Consider the following 14,716-nt stretch of genomic DNA (forward strand, 5'->3'; position numbering starts at 1 on the left):
AGGTTGATTTGAACATTGTCTTGCTGAAATATCCAACTATTTTCAACTTCAGTTTCTTCATTGACTGTGGGATATTAGCTTCTACATTAGGCTGGTATCCTGTTTTTAGTGTTACAATTTGACCAGGGTACCTAGACTTTTGCATACAATTGTATATCTTATCAAGTTCAGAAAGTTATGATAAATTGTCTCTAGTCAAAAGAGCTTCTTCAGAGGCACTCATTATAACCAGTGCACGTCATATGCTACACGCAGTGTTTAACAGTGAATTATGTAAATCTAAAATATGTATTTATATTACCAAAAGTCTTAAAATACAGTGGCTTTATTTTCAAAAGTTTCTCACCAATAGGTGCTATTTGTTTTTATTGAAATATTGATATTTCCTCTTGGTTGTCATATAAATACTCTTGTGATCTAGAGACTTGCCTATTTAGAGTACAAAATAATGCTTTCATTACCTTCTCCCATTTTCCTAGGACCCAATTTATAGCCAAGATGGGCAATAAAAAGGCCACTCTCTCAGCATCCCTTCGCTCTTTCCAGTTGTATCCATCTGTCTGAAAAAACATACATTGCGGATAGATCAAATTCTCTGGCTCCCATGCATCCCCCACCGCACCCTCCTGATTCAGAGACTTTCCAGAAAAAATGTCTGTCAGATGCATGGGAGGGGAGAGGAAAGCAAGCAAAATGTTGCTTGATTATTCTTGGCTTATGTAACAAAAATGTAGACTAATCAGTCCCCTGATGTGACATTCCTTTTATCCCATGTACCAGCCTTTTTGTCTGAAGCACTTGCTCTTCTGTGGTATATTTGCCACATACTGACCAACAGGAAGTAGTTTGTGACCAGTTTCATTCTTACTGGAGCTCATCAGATACAAGTAGCCATTGTAATCAATTTAGAGCTTATATATACTTTTGTAAGATCTAAAATTGATTTATTTGGTGTATATGTATCTGATGAATTCCAGTAAGAGCAAAATTGGTCATACAGTTCCTCCTGTTGGTCAGTAAGTGGCAAAAATATCACAGGCATTTGTACTATATGCTATGCTATGCTATGCTATGCTATGCATTATATATATATATACACACACACACACATACATACACACACACATATATATACATACACACACACACACACACATACATACACACACACGCGCCATGGCACTTTTCACCTGAGGGCATGACATGCAACTTTTCTCTCTACTCTGAGAGCTGAAAATAAAGATGATGTACACTCATAGCTTAATTTGCTTTTCTGTCACACATACTTTACTGCCCTTGAAGTATATTAAATGCAGTATATTTTCTACATACAGTGCTTTTAAAGCTGTTAATGAGCAGTCATATGGATGGCATTCTGGAGGCTATTCGGGTCTTTGGTAATCTTTCTCAAAACCATGAAATCTGTGATTTTATTATACAGCGAAAAGGTGAGTTCCTATCCCATTAGAAATGACTAAGTTATATAAAGTAACATAAATCATATATTCACGAAATGTTGCTTGTTGGTTTTTGCTTAAAAGAAATGGTCATTAAAATTATCTATGTAAAAAAGAGTGCTATTTGAGAATGCTTGGACAAGTGTCATAAAAGGATATTCTGTTTAACTTAAGCAGAATTTGCAAGGGCAGGTACCATCATGACATTTCATACAACACTGTGATTGCCTCCAAATTAAAATGCATACATTTTAATTTTAAAAAATTTAAATGCCCAAAATGTTACAAGATCTCAAGCACAAGTTCAGCTTTCTATCAGGGAACTTTTTAAAAGGACATCAAAAGAATAATTGTGCTCAAAGTCATGCCAAGTCTTCATGTTGTGATTACTGGGATAAGCCTGTGAAAAATGTGGCATTTTCATTAATTGCATGGAGAGTTGATAACTGCTAAAGAAGTCAGTATTTCAGTCCTTTAGAAGTGGCAGAGCAGTATTCCAAGCATCTGATACAGTTACCTGTTCTTAAAAACAAGTTTGTTCTCTAAATTTTTTCTTCTGTGATCTAGTGTACAAGTTCATGATTGCTTTGCTTGATGCCAAACACCAAGATGTCTGCTTTTCAGCCTGTGGAGTTCTCCTCAACCTTACTGTGGATAAAAGCAGGCGTAGTATTTTGAATGAAGAAGGAGGAATTAAAAAGTGAGTCCTAGAAACTAGCTGAGTCAGAGGTCAAAGATGGCATTGAAATTCACACTGGGGAGGGAAGAAATATCTAGTATATTGTTTCTATTTTCCTACAAGGCTTTATAGAAGACCCTAGATTTGCAAGGGTTTAATAGCAGCAATTAAAAAGCAAACATTGGTTTTCACCTATTATTACAACAGATTAATCGATTGTTTGAGAGATTTTGGACCCACGGACTGGCAGCTGGCTTGTTTGATATGTAAAACTTTGTGGAACTACAGTGAAAATGTTACAAGTAATGAAGCATGCTTTGAAGATGATGATTCAAACAGTCTACTAGTTCTTCTTATGTCATTTTTAGGTAAGCTGTAAAAACAATCTCACCATACTTCCATAATGGATGGAAGTAAGAAATATAGGAAGTTGCTTATAGCAGGACTTTTTTCCCATGTAGCCCATTATTTTCTTCACCAATTGGCAGTCTTTCCAGAGTCTTGGTAATACTATTATTAGTATTACCAACTACCTGATTTAAAAAAAAAAAAAAAGCTGTCAGTAATTTAAGAGCCAGTTTGATCTATTGGTTAAAGTGTTGGACTAGGAGCAGAAAAACCTGAGTTCTATTCCTGCCTTAAGCATGAAAGCCAACTGGGTGACCTTTGGCTAGTCATTCCCTCTCAGCCTCAGGAAGAAGGCAGTGGCAAACCACTTCCAAAAATGCTGCCTAGAAAACTTCATGCAGTAAGCTGGAGCCAAGTCTGACTCAAAGGCAGGGAAAAAAAACCCCAAACCCCTCAGGAAATTTATCTTAATACTTTTGTGCACACATTCTTTTTCTTAATTCTTTTCTGTGTTAGTAGCAGATATATCCAAATACACGTGTGAATAACTCATACATTGTTTTAAGTATATTATTATTTAATGTTGATTGGTAGGTATTCCTTCTCTTGTTGTAGATGAAGAATTGGCACTGGCGTACAGTTTTGACAGTGACTTAAGAGAGTATCACAAACTTTACTGGGAAACAGAATTCAAACCTGTGGGACAGAAACTTCTCCAGAGAATTCAGACTTGAAAATCATTACTTGAGCTCCTAATACTTCATACAGTCAATCAGTACACAAAGCACTTCTGCAGCTGTTTTTGCAAATTGGCATCAAAACATTTCAGTATGTTGTTTCCATGAGAAATGCCTTTTAGGTTTTTTTATTTTTCTATATAGCACGTACATTCATTGTAGAATATATTTTCTTAAATTTCCAGTGGCATTTAGGAAATATGAAAATAAACTAATTACATCTGAATTGAGTATCTTTTTGACTTAACTTTATAATAATTTTATGGTTTATAGTTAAGGTTTTATAAAAGATTGCAAGAATTAGTACCATGGTTATCAAGATATCCAGGAAAGACGAAAATGGGTCTTGCATGAGCAATGGGTCCTTTTGACTTCATTGAGTTTGATTCAAAGGATACTGCTGAGGGGACAGTTGCGTGGTATCAGGGCCATTCATTTATGGAGGGTCCACAAGAATCTGGCCAGTCATCTGTGTATATGAAAGTTATAAGAAACTATCTGGAACTTTGGAGCATGGTACTGCTAGTATGCTAATGAGACTTACTTTTAGTAGCTCTTATTATCTAATTTCATTAAAGCACTCAGTAGTTTAATGCACTGGATGAGGTTGAATAAGCAGAAATTGAATCCAGACAAGATGGAAGTAATGTTAGTCAGTAGAAAGCCTAGCTCAGGACTTGGGATCCAGTCTGTTTTGTAGAAGATTATACTGTCCTTGATAAATTAGATTTGTAATTTGAGAGTACACCTTGATTATATTCTGTTTCTAAATGTTCAGGTATGGTGGTTTGTACAACTGTTTAGTGTCCAGCAATTACCATTCCTGATTCTGATTTCATTTGTCAGTCATCCATACAGTGTGGCTGTGGAGGGCTATTCTTGAAGAGCAGCTGGAAGGTAGGTTGGTAACTAGTATATATTGGTTAGTTAAAGATTGGCTCATTTTTAATTCATTTTTTTCTAAAATAAAGACAGGGCCCTTTTCAGACTTTAAATATTTTGTGGCTTTGCTATTTGAGGAATGGCCTGTCTTCTTGTGGATTTCCCTATAAGAGAGGCATCCTTGTTCACAGAGGTTTGCTCGTCTTTCTCTTATATTAAAATGCTTTTATTGCAGAACGATATTTCTTGATGAGAGTGGGAATTCTTTTTAATATTGCAAGTTTTGATTATGCGCCATCAAGTCAATATCACCTCTTAGCAACCACATAAACCTACCTCAGGATGATCTGTCCTCAGTCTGGCCTTCGGGTCTTCCAACAGTGTACCCATTGCTACTGTAATTGAATCCATCCACCATGTTGCTAGACATCCTTGTCTTCTCTTTCCTTTCATCATTCTCAGCTATATAGATTTCTCAAGAAAATATCTGTATAATATATCCAAAATATGATAATTTGAGGCTAGTTACTTGTGCCTCAAGTGAGAATTCTGGATTGATTTGTTCTATGATCCATTTGTTTGTTTTGTTGACTATGCATGGTATTCTCAGGAATCTTCTCCACATTAAAGTTCAAAAGTGTCAATACTCTTTCTAACCTGCTTCTTCAAAGTCCAGTTTGCAGTTTTGGTGCAACTTGCACATCTGAAAGAACACCTTTCCTTCTATTATTCTGCTTACGATCTTTGGAAGAGTTTTATGGTCTCTCTATTAGAAGAAATACTGAATGTGATACTATATGGTCTCCCTGGCTGTCTTAAAGGAGACCCTATTTGTCTTCCTCATGAAGAGACCCTAACTTGTCTTCAGTTCTCTTTAAAGAGAAATATATAGCTCCTATTATTGAACTGTAGTCATATGTATATATTACAAAAATTCACTTTTCCACGATTTGCCACAATAGAGAAGAGGATAACTTTCCATTAGAAGATGGGTACTTGGGTCACTACAGTTTTGAGGAATAAAGTATGGTAAATAGTTCTAATATATAATTCAGACAGCAATCATTGTTGAATAATTTGGTTAGGTTTTAATGTATAGAACTAGTATTGCATTAGGTCAACAATTTTAAAATTAATTTTTAGATATGATTCAGGCTAACAGATTTATTCTCCACCCATTTAAATGCATTTTAAAAACTCATAGCATAAATGCAGATTTTTATTTTTTAAACAATTGCAAATGTATTTACTGTATGTGATAAGATTACAAACCTTGTCCATTTATTGATAAGCTAATCTGGTAAAGTGAAATAGTTATTTGACTTCACAAATGAAATTCATATAGCAGGGAATGAAATTTTTAGTCAAAGCCAACTTTAAAACTGCACATTTGGCTTATATGTTTTGGATCAGCATATGCTTTGCATTTTTGAATAAAGGAAATAGCAGATGCTTCCTGTTGAACTGTCAAGGATTGCAATTTAACTTTTGTCGTTTTCTCTCAAACACAAATTAGAAATACATACCAGACACAGCATTCATTCCTCTATTTTGTAATGAAAGATACTACTTTAAGAAGTCTGAAAAAAGAGGAAAATGTTATTTTTTATTTAAACAATCCAGTAATACTGACAGACTTCATACAAAAAGTGCCCATATATTTTACACACACACACACACACACACACGCACGCACACATACAGAGTGGTATGTCAAAGTCACTTAAGGGTTTTTTGTTGTTGTTATGCTATTTTCTTAACTACACAAGCTGCTGCTAAGGGACAGGCTGTAGCAATGAGTAAGTGCTTTATTGAGAAGCTATTTGATGCCTGAATTAATATTTCCACACCTTTGATAGCTTCTAAGAATACTGGAGAAATAGATTATCCATCCTCACTCTCATCTATTTAGCTTTTCACACAGTTGCAGATTTTTAAGCAGCTCTGAAGTCTCACCTGCCTCACTCTGACTTAATAAGCCCAGTCCAGACAACAAAAGATTCTCTTACAATTAAAACTGTTAGTGTAACATCCTGGTCAGCTCTGCATTATTAGCAAGGATCTTCTCTAACATCACATACAATGTAGGCTCAGACAATAGCATTGTTTACATTTGTTTCTAGCTTAATAACTGGAATTGCTAGTCTCTTCATTTAACCAGCAAGTTCAGCAGCATCAGGACTTTTATAAAAACATCATTCATTCTTATATCAAAAGCAAAAATCTTCTTATCTTCCAGATTTTTATCTATTCGTGACAATACACAAAGATTTCAGTAATTAGTTGTCTGCCAGAAGTCATTGCCTCCTATGCTAACTGGAGCAGGCTGGAATCCATTTGTGTGTGTCTCTGAACAACTGTCTTCCTACCACCAAGCTCAGCATCAGCAGTGATATCCATTAAGTAAGGAGCTGGAATAATACTAGTAGTAGCAGTAGTAATAATAATAAACACTATGGCACAAATAATTTCATGGCTTTTAGCCACTGCTGGTTGAAAAGCCCCTTAACAAACCCTGGTAAGCAGCCCCTGCGGCCCCTTCCATCACTACTGCCCAAAGTTTTCATGTCATGTAACGAGTAATGGCTCTCAGAGCGTAAAGCAGTTCAGCTTGCATCCGTGCTTCTATGAGAAGCAAATTGACGTGCACCTTAAAGAAAACAAAAAGGAATTGGGTGTAGTATCTTTTGTGTATTACAGAATTCTTCTAAGGCATGCAGAAATGCTCTATGAGTGTACTAATGGTTGAAGATGGCAGGGATCCTATGCAACAGCCAATTAGATGGCCTGCTGCCTCCATACAATGGTTATATGTTCAATGCTCACTAGGCTGTGAGCCTTGCTTTAGGCCTGGAATGATTTTAAGTACTGTTATCAGATGAGACAAGATAGTTCTAATTATAAGGATCTACAGCATTTTCTTCAATAAAGTAAATTCATTAATGCTGCTATTTCCACTAAGAGCAGTGATGTAAAGACAAAAACATTACAGACTGGTGAAAGTGTAAACATTTTGTAAGAGGAGATATTTAAGTCATGGATCACAATATAAGCAAAATGAATGCTTCAGTAGATGCAACTGTCAAGCAAAATTATTATTCACCCTATCAAGTCACAACACATAGATGTACAACATACCTTCTCAGAATGTTTGAACTGCCTCCAGAAGCTATCATACATTCTATTTGTGGTCCTCTCAGGAGCACACACTACAGTTTTGATATAAATTTTAAAGCTGCGATCCAACAGCTGATTAATTTCACCATAGTCATAATCATCATATCTATAATCAGGAGAACAAATGTGTTCAGATTTTGCATTAAACACATTGCTACAGTTATAGTAATTACTGGGTGATTGCTTGCTATCTCATAGTCATAAGTGTTCTGGTAGATCTTAAACTAGTTTTGCTAGAATTTCAGTTACACTAATGGCCTGAGTATTTTTGTCCATTCTCAATGTATTGGAAGTATCACATGTCCCCTTGTTTGGTGCTTTGCCCTGTTTTCCTCTTCTACTCTATGCAGTCCTGTCCAGGCGCTGACTTTCAGAATATTACAGCTGTCTTTTGCCTTTTCTGAGCTGCTGCTTGCCCTGACAAATTCCAGCTTCCTTAGTGGTATCTTCTAGCCGTGGATTGGGAGCTACACAAAAACTTTGTTCTAGAATCACCTTTACTTTTAAAATTATGGTTAGCTTTTTCAGGGCACAAGATTCTTACCTCAAGCAGAATTGCTATCCAGAATTTGCCTTTACCAGCATTTGTTAGTAAAAAGTTACCAATGCTATTACTTTATTCTTTATCCAATTCATCAATTGTATGTTCATGTCTTTTGATCTAGGGTCTTAATATAGATTCAGTCTGATAATAAGTGTTAAATATGCTTAGTACATGTGGACAGAGTCCATATGGGAAACAATATTTCCAAAATGAATAGAGAACTGAAGCTGATCTTGTACAGAAATTACAACATGACCAACCTTATTCCAAACATACAGTGGATATAATTCCAGATTGCCCGTCTAAGCATTGATGTATCCACATCTTTATGCATTGCCATTGTGTTGTAAGTCAAGTTGTAGGCAATTTGAAACTTCTCATCTATCAGTTGTCCTACATCTGGATAGAGACGGTTTACCAGTGAATACCCATGGTCTTCCCACGAATAGTCCTTAAAAGCAAAATAGGCACATGGAAGCAAGTTCTCAAGAACACTGACAAGGTAGAAAAATATACTTTTAACTTCATTTTTAAAATCCAAATTAAGGAAATTGCTGTGCATTCCAAAAGCATGGACACTCAGTTGTCCTCCATCAGTTTCAACTATAGCTTTCACAATAATCCCCTATCCACTGCCTGAGGCTGATTAGAAAACATTCAAACCTACAGTTCAAAACTGGCAAACTGCCTATGCCTGCTCTACAGTTATAAACAAAAAAACATCCAATGTATCATTTATATACCTAATATGCTACGCACATTTATAATGTGATACTTATAATGTATGACCTACCTGTACGCGGAATGTAGGCACATGCATTCCATGTCTTGAGAAATCTTTATAACCATAGCTAGTATCCTCAAAGTGACGAGATACATCTCTTGTTGGTCCTGATTCTTCATCTTCTGTTAAATATGTAACAAATAAGGTAGTTTCACAAAAATAGCCTAGAAGCATGTTGCTAAATTGTAATAGATAATATCTGTAATTGATACAGGAAAAGCATTTTGCAGATAAAATACAGCTTTTTCAAAGATGCTGTACTGGAATTGCTCCTTCATAATATTTGCTTTTAATAAGGATAAAGCTCAATACATGTTGATCCTATGTATTATGAAATGGAGAGCTGTAAGTTATTTGAACATCATTTATCCAGTAACAAATGAAAAATGGACAGACTTGTTTTCCTCTGTAATTATTTCCAAATATGAGAAAACTAGCCATTGAGAATGAACTCCTGCTTAATTACTGTGAAAAGGATCAATAATGTATACAGGACTAGTAATTAGCATCAAAAAGTTCTGATCTTACTGCCTCTCCATAATCAGAATGATAGGATAGATAACAATTAATATCCAGTCTAAAGGCATATTAGGAAGGCTCACAGCATTAGCAGCACTGAATCAACTACATAAGCTTAGCTGAAAAGTAGTTGCTGCCACTGCAGTTCTTGGGCTAGAAGTCCATACTGCAAATACCTCAATTCTTCCACTATCAAATATATAACAGACTTGGTTATTCTTCCTATCTGCGTACAATTTGTTCTTAGGCAACTATGCGTTTGTACACACACACACACACACACACACACAGGAGGCAGCTGAGGCCCAGAAGGCCTTTACACAACTTCATCTGGTGCACCAGTTGTGCCCTTTCCTCAGTTGGGGACCCTTCATGCTCTAGTCACCTTGCGGCTTGATTACTGCAATGTGCTTATGTGGGGCTGCCCTTGAAGACCACCTGGAAGCTTCATCTGGTCCAGAATGCAGTGGTACCAGCAGTGATGGGCATGTCTTGGTATGCTCATGTAACACCTTCGCTTCATGAGCTGCACTGATTGCCAGTTTGCTGGGTGCAATTCAAAATGCTGGTCGATACCTCTAAAGACCTACATGACATAGGGGACCATCTGTCTCCCATAGTATCTGCCCAGCCAATTTGCTCTTGCAGGGTTGATGCATTCCAGGTTCCTTCAATTAAGTGTCATCTCTTGGGACTCCACACCTTCTCTGTAGCAATGCCTGCCCTCTGGAATGAGATTCTCCCTGAGATCCAGATGGCCCCCACTGTGCTGTTGTTTAGAAGAGCCACGAAGAGCTGGTTCTTTACCCAGGTCTTTGGTGAGGGGGAGAGAGACCCCTTGCTTCATTCCATCTGGTCTGTCACGCTTGCCATCTTTTATGTTTTACTGGTTTTATTGTAATTTGTTTGATTGTTGTGAGCTGCCCAGAATTGTTGGATGTCAGGCAGCATATATTTTTAATAAATTATTATTACACAGACACACATGGAATTGTCATTAGGGATTTATAAATGACATGAATGTTATGAAGCAGATTTGTGGTTTTGAATGTAATGTTTTCAGTATTTCCTAGTGCCATTGAAAACTTACTATGATCTGGAACTCAAAACCATTTATAGCATTTGATAGATATACTTTAAGCTTGTACAGAGTCTTCAATTTAAAATGAGAGGACTGAATATAGAGACCCAAATTTGCTGGCCTGTTCCATGGAGCTGATGAATTCACATTTATTTATAAAAAGATCTATTTTGTCTTTTTAGTGATTTTGCAGCTCTCCATTTTTTAAAACCTCTTAAAGAAGTTTTAACAGATTAATTGTAAGGATGGTAGTTATATAAATGAATGTCTGTTAAACTGGAAAGTACTAATGTGACAATTTGCATCATCTGCTTGATACCATTACGCTAATTATGCCATTTGTGTTAATTTCTGTCATTTGCATAATGGTGCTGTTTCACAAATGACATAAATTACATTATTTACTTCATGTGCATAATATTATGCAAATGATATTAATTGGTGCAGAAAATTGGTCTGTTCCATACAAAATCTGTTTCATCATGGTTTGAGAAATCAAGATTTCACTGTATTTACAAAACCTGGCGTCCTCTACAATTCCCTGAATTGTGAGCCAACAGATATATTAGTTGGAAATTCTGTGGCTGGAAACCTAATAGGTTAGGAAGGCAGCCGTTATGAAACATCTGACATAGGCTCTGCAAGTTTTCAATCTGTGCCAACCTGAATTATATTTTGTAGCAAATATGAAGAGGATCCCATTTAGTTAAGATATTATATTTTTCATTTTGGCAAACCCATGGACAATCTCTGAGACTTTCCAGTTTAACAGACAGACATTTATAACAACCATCCTTAAGTCCAAATTTTCTAAAAATTGCTACCCTTACAGCAAAGTTTTAGAGTGCACTATATTGAATGTAGGATGGGATGATGCTGGTTTAGGACAGAACTAATTGTTGTTGTCCTGTTGAATTATTTATGTTACAGAATGATGAGGAAGTACAATCTAAATACTGGAAACTGATATATATACAAATTAAAAAATAAAGAAATAAATATTAAATACATTCTGACCTGAGCAACCCACCAACATGCTTTCTCTCTTCTCCTTCTCAAAGCGTGTGGCCTTTTCTTCTTGACTAGCTTCAACATCATCTCTGCATTCCTGTATTTGCTTCATTTTTTCCATAAGTGCTTCTACTTCACAGGAAGGTTCTGGAGTCTTTGATAAATAGCAACATTTTTAAAATTACAATGTTTATCATACTCTATTATGATAAAAAACAAAATTTCCATTTTATGCCTAACTTAGTATTTGCCACTTTTCTAGAATGTCTGTGTATAGAATTTAAAAAAAGATAATAAAATTTTAATGTTTAATTAAAGAAAATTAAATTAATTAAAGGAAAGGAAACACTTTCCTTTATTTGCCCCTCAGTCGAGACTTTACTGTTAATAATAATAGTGCAAGGCCTCAGCCTTTTTGAAATTTGATGTAACAAGTTCAAAATAATTAGCTGCATTATGGAAATCACGACTATGGGACATTTAATTTCACTATCCTGTGATGTAGTGCCAACTAAGGAACCACTGCTAGCAATTCCCCTGCCCCCAAGAACATTTACTCAACTTTACATACAGTCAGGTCCAGAAATATTGGGACATCGACACAATTCTAACATCTTTGGCTCTATACACCACCACGATGGATTTGGAATGAAACAAACACAATGTGCTTTAACTGCAGACTGTCAGCTTTAATTTGAGGGTATGTACATCCAACTCAGGTGAATGGTGTAGGAAGTACAACAGTTTGCATATGTGCCTCCCACTTGTTAAGGGACCAAAAGTAATGGGACAGAATAATAATCATAAATCAAACTTTCCCTTTGTAATACTTGGTTGCAAATCCGTTGCAGTCAATCACAGCCTGAAGCCTGGAACGCATAGACATCACCAGACGCTGGGTTTCATCCCTGGTGATGCTCTGCCAGGCCTCTACAGCAACTGTCTTCAGTTCCTGCTTGTTCTTGGGGCATTTTCCCTTCAGTTTTGTCTTCAGCAAGTGAAATGCATGCTCAATGGGATTCAGGTCAGGTGATTGACTTGGCCATTGTATAACATTCCACTTCTGTCCCTTCAAAAACTCTCTGGTTGCTTTTGCAGTATGCTTTGGGTCATTGTCCATCTGTACTGTAAAGCGCCGTCCAATGAGTTCTGCAGCATTTGGCTGAATGTGAGCAGATAATATTGCCCAAAACACTGCAGAATTCATCCTGCTGCTTTTGTCAGCAGTCACATCATCAATAAATACAAGAGAACCAGTTCCATTGGCAGCCATACATGCCCACGCCATGACACTACCACCACCATGCTTCACTGATGAGGTGGTATGCTTAGGATCATGAGCAGTTCCCTTCCTTCTCCATACTCTTCTCTTCCCATCACTCTGGTACAAGTTGATCTTGGTCTCATCTGTCCATAGGATGTTGTTCCAGAACTGTGAAGGCGTTTTTAGATGTCGTTTGGCAAACTCTAATCTGGCCTTCCTGTTTTTGAGGCTCACCAATGGTTTACATCTTGTGGTGAACCCTCTGTATTCACCCTGGTGAAGTCTTCTTTTGATTGTTGACTTTGACACACATACACCTACCTCCTGGAGAGTGTTCTTGATCTGGCCAACTGTTGTGAAGGGTGTTTTCTTCACCAGGGAAAGGATTCTTCGGTCATCCACCACAGTTGTTTTCCGTTGTCTCCCGGGTCTTTTGGTGTTGCTGAGCTCACCGGTGCGTTCCTTCTTTTTGAGAATGTTCCAAACAGTTGTTTTGGCCACGCCTAATGTTCTTGCTATCTCTCTGATGGGTTTGTTTTGTTTCTTCAGCCTAATGATGGCTTGCTTCACTGATAGTGACAGCTCTTTGGCTCTCATCTTGAGAGTTGACAGCAACAGATTCCAAATGCAAATAGCACACTTGAAATGAACTCTGGGCCTTTTATCTGCACATTGTAATTGGGGTACTGAGGGGATATCACACACCTGGCCATGGAACAGCTGAGAAGCCAATTGTCCCATTACTTTTGGTCCCTTAACAAGTGGGAGGCACATATGCAAACTGTTGTAATTCCTACACCGTTCACCTGAGTTGGATGTACATACCCTCAAATTAAAGCTGACAGTCTGCAGTTAACGCACATTGTGTTTGTTTCATTCCAAATCCATTGTGGTGGTGTATAGAGCCAAAGATGTTAGAATTGTGTCGATGTCCCAATATTTCTGGACCTGACTGTATCCTCACTTTGGGACATTTAAAATTACTTGGAAGTGGTGAATTAATTTCTATGTTTTTGCTATACAAAAGAAAAGTATTTCCTGGAGAACCTGCTACAATTATTCTGCTCCTGTCAACCAAAGCACTCTTTGGGGTTCTTGCAATGTTCCTTCTCATGCTGCTTCTGTTTCTTGTGAAATTTTACACTGAATTTATCATACAGTGTTTTATATCCATTCATAGCTGTTAAAGTTTATTCTTTCAAAAATAATCCCTCCTCCTTCAGAGTAAGTGCCTCATGGAGCATACTTTTAAGTTCTTAAGAAGTATATGTTTCTAAATCTCAATGGTGGCACAAAACCTGTTAATACAAGATTAAAATCATTTTGTTATCATGTTTTCCACCAAAATTTATATACCAATTAATTTTAAATATGACCTTCTTTTGAGGTATAAGTTAGTTTAACATGAATTAGGCATAGAGAATTATTACATCCTATGCCCTGTTCTCTTCAAATCCACCATATATCTGTCTTCCAAGACACTAGAACAATTGTTCTGTAAAACTGAGTGTTCACCAAAACTAGCTCAGTGCTCATAGCTGCATTTAAAAGGCAGAACTTCATTAGGACTACGTATAATGCAATATAGGGATAATATAATTAGAGATGATACAGAGAGAGAATGTGTGTTTGTATATATGAGAATGTGTATGTAATGCAATGACACAGCCAATATTTATCAAACTTATCTTTCCTCAAATCATATTTTTGACACACTTCATAGCCTCAATATTTCTTACAGTCAAGAACTGAATGATATTTCTATGTTTGTTTTAATGAAACTAACATAACAATGCAAACTGCTTCATGAGAAGACTGTTCTTTCCTTAAGAACTTTATAATTACCTTCAATAATACAGTTTTATAAAGTGAAAAAATCCTATAGCCATTCTTTGTCTTGCAAAAGATGCATCAGGGAGTTCCAGGTGCGATTTTAGGAAGGTCAGATCAACTCTTAGAAGGCAAACATATTTCTTGAACACTGATGTTTCTTCTAACTCATATTGAGAGGAATCCAAATCTATGTATCTCAATCCAATTAAGTTTCCTGACATGCAATTATATCTAACACTGTGTATTTGCTGCAGAAAATATTGTCAACATATATTAGCAGATATATTTGCAACAGTACAAAATGTGCAGCTGAAATGAAATGTAATGTTGTAGGCTACATTTGAGTTAGACTGCCTTCAGTCTAATGTGGCAACCCCTTGCCCACACCTCTGACTTCCAA

General features: G+C 36.6%; 2 protein-coding genes across 15 annotated transcripts in view; one reads left to right on the top strand and one right to left on the bottom strand.

Moving 5' to 3' along the window:
* ARMC2 (armadillo repeat containing 2) overlaps window positions 1-3,549 on the top strand; it is a 72,543-nt gene extending 68,994 nt beyond the window's left edge. For 6 of the 8 annotated variants that reach the window (XM_088139153.1, XM_088139150.1, XM_088139158.1 and 3 more), the window contains 4 exons: window positions 1,335-1,448; window positions 2,025-2,157; window positions 2,344-2,504; window positions 3,100-3,549. In XM_088139153.1, coding sequence (XP_087995279.1) covers window positions 1,335-1,448; window positions 2,025-2,157; window positions 2,344-2,504; window positions 3,100-3,218 — 527 coding nt within the window. In that variant the 3' untranslated portion in view covers window positions 3,219-3,549. Of the gene's footprint in view, window positions 1-479; window positions 498-1,334; window positions 1,449-2,024; window positions 2,158-2,343; window positions 2,505-3,099 lie in introns of those variants that run through there. The other 2 variants (XR_015795865.1, XM_088139174.1) reach the window with 2 other exon arrangements.
* Window positions 3,550-5,897: 2,348 nt separating this feature from the next.
* Window positions 5,898-14,716, bottom strand: part of SESN1 (sestrin 1) — a 59,775-nt gene continuing 50,956 nt past the window's right edge. For all 7 annotated transcript variants that reach the window (XM_088139206.1, XM_025170398.2, XM_025170400.2 and 4 more), the window contains 5 exons: window positions 11,226-11,373; window positions 8,618-8,730; window positions 8,085-8,275; window positions 7,242-7,386; window positions 5,898-6,753 (listed from right to left, as the gene is read on the bottom strand). In XM_088139206.1, coding sequence (XP_087995332.1) covers window positions 6,667-6,753; window positions 7,242-7,386; window positions 8,085-8,275; window positions 8,618-8,730; window positions 11,226-11,373 — 684 coding nt within the window. In that variant the 3' untranslated portion in view covers window positions 5,898-6,666. The remainder of the gene's footprint in view (window positions 6,754-7,241; window positions 7,387-8,084; window positions 8,276-8,617; window positions 8,731-11,225; window positions 11,374-14,716) is intronic.

Source organism: Python bivittatus, unplaced genomic scaffold, assembly GCF_059951505.1.
Source record: "Python bivittatus isolate LINGU-HERP-01145 unplaced genomic scaffold, Pbiv_v1 ctg000020_np1212, whole genome shotgun sequence".
Taxonomy (NCBI): Eukaryota; Metazoa; Chordata; class Lepidosauria; order Squamata; family Pythonidae; genus Python; species Python bivittatus.